This window comes from Lampetra fluviatilis, chromosome 27, assembly GCF_964198595.1.
Source record: "Lampetra fluviatilis chromosome 27, kcLamFluv1.1, whole genome shotgun sequence".
Lineage (NCBI taxonomy): Eukaryota > Metazoa > Chordata > Hyperoartia > Petromyzontiformes > Petromyzontidae > Lampetra > Lampetra fluviatilis.
In genome coordinates, this window is record NC_136301.1 from 12,639,924 (window position 1) to 12,651,762 (window position 11,839).

At 50.8% G+C, this 11,839-nt stretch overlaps 1 protein-coding gene across 2 annotated transcripts in view; it reads left to right on the top strand.

Moving 5' to 3' along the window:
• SNRNP200 (small nuclear ribonucleoprotein U5 subunit 200) overlaps nucleotides 1–8,216 on the top strand; it is a 62,758-nt gene extending 54,542 nt beyond the window's left edge. For both annotated transcript variants that reach the window (XM_078869268.1, XM_078869267.1), the window contains exons 42-46: nucleotides 4,542–4,718; nucleotides 5,076–5,236; nucleotides 6,109–6,190; nucleotides 6,819–6,911; nucleotides 7,560–8,216. In XM_078869268.1, the coding sequence (XP_078725394.1) occupies nucleotides 4,542–4,718; nucleotides 5,076–5,236; nucleotides 6,109–6,190; nucleotides 6,819–6,911; nucleotides 7,560–7,715 (669 nt within the window). In that variant the 3' untranslated portion in view covers nucleotides 7,716–8,216. The remainder of the gene's footprint in view (nucleotides 1–4,541; nucleotides 4,719–5,075; nucleotides 5,237–6,108; nucleotides 6,191–6,818; nucleotides 6,912–7,559) is intronic.
• Nucleotides 8,217–11,839: the final 3,623 nt, after the last annotated feature.

Consider the following 11,839-nt stretch of genomic DNA (forward strand, 5'->3'; position numbering starts at 1 on the left):
TCCAGGAGGTCCAGTGGACTGGTTCTGGCTCCAGGGTGGACAGTCCTCCACTCGAGGCAGGAAACTGCCAACAAAAAACAGGGAGTGGCATTGGTGTCGGAGTGTGCAGGCGAGGTGTGGGAAACTGTGAGTCCCAGCCTGCTGTGGGCTCGCCTCCCCATCAACAAGAGATGAGGAAACATGGTGTTGGTTGCTTATGCCCCAACCGAAAATCAACATCAGTGGAGGGATGCAGACAAGGCCAATGAGTCAGATGCCTTCTATAACCTCCTGTCCCAGGTGCTAGGTAAAGTGGCCTCTCAGGATAGAGTCACACTGTTGGGAGGCTTTAATAACCGAGTGGATAACCTGGGCTGGAGTGATTGGAAGGCATTGGCCAGATCAGCTCAATAACAGCGGTAGGAGGCTGTTAGACCTCTGTGCAGCCCATGGGATTGTACTTGCCAACATACTGTTCTGACATTGGCATATCCACACAAAATCATCAATGAATGCCGGTTCTAAGCGAGAACATCTGCTGGACTATATTGTGACGGAACAGCAGATGCGAGCCTATGTTCTTGACACCATGACCTACCGTGGAGCGGATATCTGCCCACTGACCATCGGCTTGTCATCTGTAAGCTGCACATGCCATGCTTCCACTCCAGTGGTAGGTGTCTACCTAAGACCCCATTCAAATGACAGAGGACGTGTTCCAGCTGGCTGAGAGAAAACAACAGGCCCACTCTCGTCATCTACAACATCCCTCGTCGGAGAATGAGGAGGCTTACCCGCAGCGTTCGCTGGGAGGTTCGGAGAGCTGTGTAGGATGAGTAATGCGCACGGGTTACTGAGCTAATGGAATCTGCCTCAATATCCCATTATCACAGGTCACTCTTTAATTCATCAAAAAGTACTCTTAGGCTTTTTCGGTAAAGTCACGTAGGTAAAAAATAAAAATAAAATTAATAGAAGTAATAATAGAAATAAAATCATTTTATTTTATTTAGTTCATTTTATTTTATTTCTAGATTTGAAGCTTTCGTGACTGCAAGGATTCATATTCTTAGGTTTTTTCGGTAAAGTCACGTAGGTAATAAATTAAAATTGATAAAAAGTAAAATAAAAAATAAAATAAAAATCACGACGTTTTGGAGGCAACACAAGCTTCCGTCTTCAGGTGGAACAGTCCCAGAACGATAGCTGTATTAAGTGAGAGAAATTCCAAGAAAAACCGTATTTTTATATATATATACTGGTTGAGCGTGGGAGGAGCCAAGGTAGGCCCTGAATATTATTTTTGTGAGGTTCGGTGCAGCTGAAAGCACGCTGTTAGGAAAGAGCTCTTGTTGTGTAAACTAGGTACGGATGATGTAAAGGTGCATGTAAAAGGGACTGAGCCTTTTTGTAATGTAGAGATGATGCGGCTTAAATCGCTGCCAGCAAATTAGTCTTTGTTGTGTAGAATGGTTGACTGAGCCTATTGTTATGTAGAGGTGGTGCGGCTGAAATCGCTGCCAGGAATGCTCCAAATATGTGTAGTTAAATCTTTTTTGCATGGTTAATAACATCTTTCCAATGATTACTAAGTTTGTACCCATCATCACGGTTGAAATTATGTCTGTGTTTGTATATTTGGATGGCCTCGTGTACAAACCTTTGATGGTAGCCAGGAGGCTTGCAGAGCACCTTAGTCTCGGAAAAGACAATTTCATGAGAGCCCACAGCGTTGTAGCAATGATCGGCAACGGCAGAAGAATCAGTTTTGCCGTGTTTCAGATCTGACTTGTGCTCACGGACACGATCAGAGATATGACGTTTCGTTTCTCCAATGTAGCAATCACCACAACTGCAACTCAGTTTGTAGACTCCAGGGTATTGTAAGTCAGGAATGACATCTTTCACAGATGGAATTAGATCACGGTCTTGTTGACATCCAGCTTTGTGATGTGTGGCTCTGGTTTCTTCTTACATAACAATAGGCTCAGTCAACCATTCTACACAACAGACTAATTTCCTGGCAGCGATTTCAGCCGCATCATCTCTACATAACAAAAAGGCTCAGTCCCTTTTACATGCACCTTTACATCATCCGCACCTAGTTTACACAACAAAGGCTCTTTCCTAACAGCGTGCTTTCAGCTGCACCGAACCTCACAAAAATAATATTCAGGACCTACCTTGGCTCCTCCCACCCACAACCAGTATATATATGAAAATACGTTTTTTCTTGGAATTTCTCTCACTTGGTACAGCTATCGTGCTGTGACTGTTCCACCTGAAGACGGAAGCTTGTGTTGCCTCCGAAACGTCGTGATTTTTATTTAATTTTTATTTTACTTTTTATTAATTGTAATTTTATTTATTTTATTTATATTATTACTTCTATTATTTTTTTTACCTATGTGACTTTACCGAAAAAGCATAAGAGTATGAATCCTTGCAGTCACGAAAGCTTCAAATCTAGAATTCATCAAAAAGGTTACTTGCATTGCCTTACCTATCACCATCCTTTAGGGCAAGCACAGTGATCCGATCTCCAACACCCAGGAACAGGTCTGCAGGTTTGCAGAGCATTTCTATGAGGTTTCCTCAGCCCTGCATGAGCTGTCGTGCCTCAAATATTGGCAGAAGTAGCCACCCCTTGTGAGTGACTGGCTGAAGTTCCATCTGTTGAGGAAGTATGAGAGGCGATTTGTAGTCTGGGACCAGGAATGCGCCGGTCAGATATGATCTCCCAAGCGAACTGCTGAAGGAGGGTGGCGTCTGTATATAGACTGCCCTACGTGACATCATCACAATTGTCTTGACCACTGGACAGGTTATGCAGGATTGGACGGATGCCCTGGTGGTCCCCCTCTTTAAGAAGAGGCACCACACAGATTGCAATATTCCAGAGGCATCGCCCTCCCCCGTGTGCCGGGAAAGGTCATGGCACGGATTATTCAACATCGCCTTGCCAGGCATGCTGAGCAGAGGCTTGCGGAGCCCTAATGTAGTTTCAGACCAGGGTGTTCCTGCACAGATGCCATATTCTCTGTCCGTCTTCTACAGCAGAGGTTTAGGAAATTCAAAAAATACCTATTTATCTGCATTATTTACCTGGTGAAGGCCATCAAATGGTCAGGGCTCTGGGTTGTTCTTCGTGCTTTCGGAGTCCCTGCCTCTGCTCACAATCATTAAGGACCTTCATGATGGTGGGCAAGCCCGGTTAAAGCTAGGTGGTTGGGAGTCAGAGCAATTCCTTGTTCACCTTGGAGTGCCACAAGGATGTATGTCCTCTGGCTCCCACATTATTTACCATCATCTTTGACCACGTAGTTCGAGAGGCTTTCCAAAGCTGTACCAGAGGTATTTCCATCTGGTACAGATACAGTGACAGGTTGATCGATGCCCGGGTGCTGTCGAGGGATGGCTCCCTGTTGGTCAACCATGTTATGTACGCTGATGATCTGTTGGTTGCTGCTCACTCGGAGAAGGAGCTGGAGTGTGCCACTAAGAGTTTGGGCTTACCATCAGCCCCATCACAACTATTTTGTGCCTTCAAACCCTTCAACTCCCCATTGGTGATGTGGCAGTTGTTTAGAGAGTGGAGAGTTTCCCATATCTGAGCAGTATACTTATTACCAGTTCTGGTTTGAGAGCAGAGGGCTCACTTCGAATAAGTCGGGCAGTATTATTTGTTCATCGGATGCGTAACGCTGTCTGGAAACTGCCTGTTTTTTTGCTCCATGAAGTTTCGGGTCTTCTCGGCCACTGTCATGCCCTCCCTTCTCTATGTTTGCAAAACATGGACCCCCCTAATGGAACATCTTTGCCAGCTAGAAAGATTTAGGCTGGCCTGCCTACGATCCATCCTGGGTTTTACCTGCAGGCTGGATTGTGTGAGGAGCTCACAAACCTTCAAATTATCTGGACATATTCCCATCCGTGAGCTCTTGCAGCGGGCAAGGCTGGGTCATGTAGCCCACATGGCCAGCCACCACATGCCGAAGCAGCTTCTGTTTGACCAGATAGAGGGGTCTAAATGCTTGGGACATGGGCTGGAGAAGAGATGGTCTGATGTGGTACAGGAGAATGTGGAGCTGAGTAGACTTGCTGAAGACTGGTACCAGCAGTGTCAAGATCGGCCTCTATGGTGGAGGATCATGAAGGATGCTCCTGGTCAATTGGAGGCAGTCGCCCTCTAACAACAATGGAGCGCTGGGTGCCTAAAATGCAGCAAGTTCGCACAGTAGGGGGCACAGGTGGTGCATCTGGCAGTCATCTCAGTCAGTCCACCCATAGTACCTTGGTCTCTTCTGTGACACATCACGTAGCCTCGGAGTGCACCTGGTCTGGCACAAGCGTTGTGGTGATATCACCACCACTGAGTGGTGAATGGTGGCTGTTGTTATCTACGTGTTCATCCATATGTTTCCGCGTGTTTCGGCACGTGCGTCTTCTGGATATCTGCCTGACCCAGGCATGCGTGAACTTGCATGTAACATTATTGATATTCTTGCGTGCATTTCTCTCCCTGTATCTCCGCGTGTCTTTGTCGGCGCGTGCGTCTGCAGGCTATCCGCCTGATCCAGGCATGCGTGGATGTACTGTCGAGCAATGGCTGGCTCAGCCCGGCGCTGGCCGCGATGGAGCTGGCGCAGATGTGCACGCAGGCCATGTGGTCCAAGGACTCGTACCTCAAGCAGCTGCCACACTTCACAGCCGACCACGTCAAGCGCTGCACCGAGCAGGTGAGCGGGCCTCACCCACACTCGCCCACACTCGCCCACACTCACCCACACTCGCGCACACTCGCCCACACTCGCTCACACTCACCCACACTCACTCGCCCACACTCGCCCACACTTGCCCAGACTCACTTGCTCACACTCGCCCACACTCGCCCACACTCGCCCACACTCGCCCACACTCACCCACACTCGCAAGAGACTCACAGCTGGCTTGCCCAGACTTACCCACCAGGTGAATCTCACGAACTCGCCAAGTCCCAGGGTGGGTGTGTAGTGTGTGGGCTGCAGGGTGTGGAGTCTGTGTATAACGCGGCGGTGTGTGTGGTGTGACGGGGTGATGCTGGACGTGGTGTGCAGGGAGTGGAGAGCGTCTTCGACGTGCTGGAGATGGAGGACGCCGCGCGCTCCGCGCTGCTGCAGCTGGATGATTCGAAGATGGCCGACGTGGCACGCTTCTGTAACCGCTACCCGAACATCGAGCTCTCCTACGAGCTCAGCGACAAGGAGAACGTGCACAGGCACGTTGGGGCATGTGGTTGGGCATGAGGGGGCGCGCAGGCGGAGAGACGTAGCAACGCGGGGATATACAGAGACACAAGGACTATGAGAGACACTGGTACAGGGGGACAAATGGAGACTCTGGGACGGGAAGAGACGTGGAAATTCACGGACCGGGAGACACGGGGACGGGGAGATGCCGAGACGCAGGACACGGAGATATGCGGGGACGTGAGACAGGCACGGGACAGGGAAACAAGAGGATCAGTGGAAGGTTATTTTGTGTAACCGGGGTGAGGACTCGACCAGGAGCCTCATTGCAAGAGTGATCTGGGTGCAAAAATGACAAGTAAAATATATAAAATACAGCAATGGAGCGAACCACAATTGGTAATGAACTAGGTCATTTGAGAAGTCTACACTATTGCACAAACATAAGTAAATGTTAATACATTCCCTCAAGTCTAAGTTGCCTAGGGTAGGTTATTTTTAGACTGATCATAGCACAATTACAATATTAAGTTACAGAAACATTAACATGTAAATAGGCGATATATAAAGTTAAATGTAATTGCAAGTGAATTTATAAAGAATTCACAGCTCGGCATCATTGTAGGACACAGGGAGACGAAGAGGCATGGGGACACCCGGGAGACGCGTATGAGGCACGGGGGACATGGGGACACCCAGGAGACACAGGGACACGAAGAGGCATGGATACACGGGGCAGCACATGGAGACATGGGGTACACGGGGGAGTTACGGGGACGTGAGTTCTCGGGGGAGCATGTGTCGTGGAGTCACATTGACCATGTCAGTGTGTCACGTGATGTTGTGGGATGTGTCACGTGATGTGGGGTGTGACGGTGTCATGTGATGTGTCGTGCGACAGTGGCTCGGCCGTGGTGGTCATGGTGCAGCTGGAGCGGGAGGACGAGGTGACGGGGCCCGTCATCGCGCCATTCTTCCCACAGGCACGGAGCCCACACTCCCTCCCCACGCTCCCTCCCCACACTCCCTCCCCACACTCCCTCATCGCAGTCTACGTGTGTGTATCTGTGTGTGTCGTTGTGTATGTGTATTTATACATGTGTCTGTATCTGTGTATGTGCCATTTTATGTGTGTATCACTGTTTGTGTCTGAATATAATGTCTTGTCTGTTCCTATATGTGTGTTTATCTGAGTATCAGAGTGTCTGGGTCATCGTGTGTGTGTCTATATGTATGTGTCATTGTGTCTTTTTATCGTTGTGTGTCTGTGTGTGTGATGGTGTCAGTGGGGAGCGGTCATGCAGCGGTTAGCGCGCTGCGCTATGAACCCGGCAACACGGGTTCGATTCCCGGTCACGGCCAACACCAGTGACGATTATCTGAACCTGTCCTGGGCCTCCCCTAGGTCGACTCAGCCTCAAATGAGTACCTGGTACAGTGTGTAAACATCGCCACTAGGGAGACAAAGGCGGTCGGGCGTGGCGCTGGCCACCCACCCCCTCGTGTACCGTTCCGGCCTTCATACGTGTTCACTAACAGCACTTGCCCCTACAGTCTGTTAGGGCTATATGGGGGATCTTTATCTTTGTGTGTCTCTGCGTCTACGTGTAGAAGAGGGAGGAGGGCTGGTGGGTTGTCATCGGTGACCCGAAGAGCAACAGCCTCATCTCCATTAAGAGGCTCACGCTGCAGCAAAAAGCCAAGGTACCAACACCACCACAACAACAACAACAACACCACCACAACAACAACACCACCACAACAACAACAGCAGCAGTCGCCGCCAATCAACATTAAGAGATGACGATCTCACCATGGTGCCTGTGCCAGGATAGGTCCACGTTAAGGTGACATGAAGTGTCGAAGGCTCACTGAAAGGGACGAAACCAGACCCAGATGCCATGCGTTTACTGAGATGACTGGCAGAATGCACTACCTATTACCGCCACTGTGCCAACTCCCACTCCCTTTTAGCTGCCCTACAATCTGCTCATTGTTGTGAACGTTGCTCCTCCACCCTCCATTGTTGCGAGAGAGTGACTGCATCCAACTGCCCAGTAGCCTAAGAGTGCACCTAGCCTGACACTGTCCAATAACATCCTTCATCAGCCTCCTCCACCGATGCCGATCTTGACACACAGCTGGTGCCAGTCATTAGCAAGTCGACCGCCGTATCTGCCTGTACCACCCGTTTCTTCTCAAGCTGATACTGCTTGCTCACTCACACTTGCCACACTCCTGTAAATCTCGGCTAGCTGGCCGGATTTCACAATTAGCTCAACCGAGTCGGCGCATATAATAAAAACGTGACCCCACATGATCCCCGTGTGACGTTGTGTGACCCCGTTGCAGGTAAAGCTGGACTTTGTGGCGCCAGCCCCCGGCACGCACCACTACACGCTCTACTTCATGAGCGATGCCTACATGGGCTGCGACCAGGAGTACCGGTTCAGCGTGGAGGTGCAGGAAGCGGTGGAGAGCGATCGCGGTGCCAGCGACTCGGAGTGACAGCTCTCGCATGCAGAGACACAGAGCTGACACGTACACACCGAAACAGACGCGCCCACACAGACGTGCACACGACTAGGAATGAAGATGCTCGCATACTCGTGCAGTGAACACGGTTTACACAAACAGTTAACTCATAACCTACACGCACACAGTTAATGTTAACGCGCGCACATACACGCAGGGAACAGAAAGTTAACATAGACCCGCGCACCGTTAGGGATCACGGGAATTGGTGAGCACACTGAGCATTCGGCGCACACCCAGCACACACCCCACGCCCTGGCGCCACCTATCCTGGCACGGAGCCACGGGACTTGCGAGTCCCCCTTGCTCCTAGCAGTACCTCCTCCGTTAGGACCGACGCTCTACGTATTAAATTACAAATGCTGGGGGCAGAGTGGGGGGACAACCTGCGCTGTGACCCATCCGTGACCCCTCTGAGACCCCTGTGTAACCCCCCTGTTTTTATTACAATTCTAATAAATGTCACATGACATACCTGGAGTTGGAGTGTATGGGTGGACGGGGTGTGCGTATCTGTGGGGTGTGGGAATGGTGGTGTGTGCTGTGCGCCTCTTGTGTGGTCCTGTAGGGTGTGCCTCTGAGGTGGTGTGCACCTCCACTTCCCCAGTGATTAATGGTCAGTAACGCTGTTGTGGCTGTGAACAATGCCATTGGAGGAAAGCCGATTCCAATCGGCTGTTCCCCTCATGGCGCTCGTAGCCACCACAGCGGGCAACGGGGTCTCTAGATGGGCGTGAGAGGCTGGTGACCCCTCGACATTAAATTAACACAACCACGTTTTAAATAGCAAACTAAGCTTCTGCTAGAGGCCTGGGAAGACAGGCGTCTATGACGTCTCTTGGCCAAACCCCATTTGTTAGCGCCAGGAGACTGAACCCGCACCCTCGGGATTCCTCCAGAAACAGCAAAAAGCCTCTGCGAGTGGCCACGTTCAATGTCCGAATACTCCCTGTGGAGGAGAGGCTCCCACTTCTCTGTCGGGAGCTCAACCAGTACCACCTGGACCTCTGGTATTCAGAAGGTCCAGTGGACTGGTTCTGGCTCAAGTCAACTGCCAAACAGGTAGTGGCTCCTCTTCTGAACAAAATAATAAAAGGGGGGCATGGGAGTGTGGTGGTGAAGTGTATGCAGCTTCTGTGGGTTCACCTTCCCATTGGAGGCGAGGAATGGTGGTGGTGGTGGCTTACGCACCCACCGAAGATAAACATCAGTGGAGGGATGCAGCCAAGGCCGATGAGTTAAATGCCTTCTATGACCTGTCACAGGCACTCGCTAAAGGGACCCCTCTGGATAGGGTCATCTTGTTGGGTGACTTTAATACCCGAGTGGGTCATGATTCTGGCACCTGAGCTGGAGTGATTGGAAGTCATGGCCAGATCATATCCAACACTGTTCCTGCATCAGTACATCCCCACAACATCATGGATGCACGCTGGGTCCAAGAAAAAACAAACGTCTGCTGGATTATATACTGACAATGGATGCGGCCCATTGGAGCTGATCTGTCCAATGACTGCTTATTGTCTGTAAGTTGATGCACCTGCCCTTCCACTGCAGTAGCCTGGTCTCAGCTAGCTGATGAAGGTTGTAAGTGAAAATTTCAACATCGCTTGGAGCTGGGGTCCACATGGTCCCCTGCCTGCTAATACGCAGGGAAAATGGGTGAGGTTTAGGACTGTGGTTCATGCAGCTATAATGGCTGCGTTGGGTATGCAGTCCAGACCTTCCCAGAGATGGAGGAAGTGTTCCGGCTAGCTTTTCAGTTTCATTTATTTGGTATAGCCCTGTGAGCCATTCGGCTCTTGAATCGGATGCCACCGCAACAAACAAGAACATAAACAAAAAAATATCTTAAAGTGACTATGTGCAAACAGAAAAATCCAGGAAAAAACATCAAAAATCTTCCAGAAAAAGCACCGTACACCAACGCTGCGTGCAAAATCCCAGTGGGATGCAAGTGTAATAAAGGTCGTTGAAGCGACTTCTGGAATCCGGTCTTTATTTGTCTTTCATTACAACACTCCTTCACGCTGCTGACAGACAGCGTGAGAGGGATAGAAAGAGAGAGACGCGCGCAGCCACGTGGCAGCCTAGACCCCCGCTCTCGCGTGGCCTCTTCCCTTCGTTCCAGTTCTGACCAGGTGTTGTTCGTCTCCACCCCTATTTAATACCCGGGTCACGTGGTACGTTTCCACCAATCCTGGTTAGCCTCTATGGAATCTTCCGGACCACGCCCCTGACTCGTCTCCCCATTGGCTGTGGCTAAAGCCAGCAGAACCAATCCTCTACTTACAGCTGTCACCTTTCCATTACGTCAGGGCCATGCCCCTAGTCTTCCCCCCATTGGCTATGGACCAGCACCGGCAGAGCCAATCATCGTGACGAGTTGTGATCCGTCAACGACCTGGATATATCCTCACATTACATCACCCCCCCCCTGTAAAAAGTCAGCCGTCTCGGCTGGGAAAAGGGGTGACAGGCCGAATCCCTTTGAATAAATCTTAGGGCGTCTAAGACGCATTAACAAGGTAAGGGGGAGTAGGCGTCAACGCGCCGAGGAATTAAAAACATTAAAACAACAGACATACATTAGGGCGCCCCTGTAACGCAGTAACACTAGGGTGACAGACCGCAAGGCAAGCAGTATTAGCGAAATGGGAGAGACTTCGACCGCGTACGTGACGCCGGACCCTCTCCTCCCTTCGTTCGTGTTTGCCTCGCTGACTTTTTCAGCAGGAGGTGGTTGCCGTGGAGAAGAAGAATTTTCGGTTTCCGTTGTATCTGGGACAGGCCCCGTTGGAGGTGGAACGTCCGGGGTCTTGTCATCCTTCAAAACCTGTTCATCTGTGGGGGGTATAACGCAGCCCCGCTGGGAATCAATTGGCGAGGCAAGTGGCACATTCGGTACGCTAGACCCCAGCAGGTCAACAAGTGGAGATGAAGGGTCAGCACGCGGGTCAATGTAGGGCTTGAGCCGCGACGAATGGACATACCAACGACGGCCGTACTGGATGCGAACACTCTGCCCGCCGTACCTTTCTTCATTATTGACAACTTGCAGCTCAGCACACGGCAGATGCCTGCGCAGCGCGACTCACGACCTCTTGATACCAAGATCCAGGATGGTCATGTCTATGCGCCGCTTCTCGGTGGCAGCCCCAACATTCTGGAACGATATCCCTCTGCACATTCGCAGCATCACCCCAATCGCCTCCTTCAAGAGAGACTTAAAAACTCACCTCTACAATCATGCTTTTGAGCGACTCTGAGCTTGGCTCCGCGCCTCTGAGTTGCGGCCACTACGTCTGCAAATTTGCGCGCGTTACAAATTGAACTATTATTATTATTATTCCGAATGTCCACCAGCCTCACAGGCCCCCGCCAAGGCTTGTGCAGTTTAGGGGACGTACCCACTGGCACCTGAGGGCAATGGAGCCATGCCATATCGCCCACCGACCAAGGCATGTCAGTTCGCGATCGATGCGCATACCTCTTGTTCCTTGCCTGCGTACGGGCCGTCGCACATCTGGCGGCCTCTCGTGCCTCCATAACCCGTTTAAGCGAGTCCCGCACGTGGTCAGGCAAGGAATGGGACAGTTGTTTCCCCACTGCACCAAGTTGCACATCAATCGGGGGTACATTCTCACGGCCATACATCAGGAAAAATGGTGAATATCCTGTGGACACATGCGGAACCATGCGGTATGCCGCCAGGACGCCCGGTATGTGCAAGTCCCATTCGGTTTGTTTTTCACTCACCGTGTGACAAAGCATGGCCGAAAGGGTGTGGTTAAATCGTTCCACCATGCCATCCGTTTGCGGATGGTAAGGGGAAGTGCAGATTTTCTTTGTACCCAAAGCAGAGCACACGTCTTTGAGCAATTTGGAGGAGAAGTTACGTCCTTGATCTGTGAGCAGCCCTTCGGGTGCTCCTTTATCCATGACGTATCCATTCAAGAAAGCCTCGGTGATGGATGAGGCCGTTTGGTCAGGCAAAGGCCAGGCCATAGGCCAGCGAGAAAAATATTCGACCCCAACCAAAAGGTATTTATTTCCCCTAGCCGATGGAGGGAACGGGCCCAGGATATCCAGAGCAA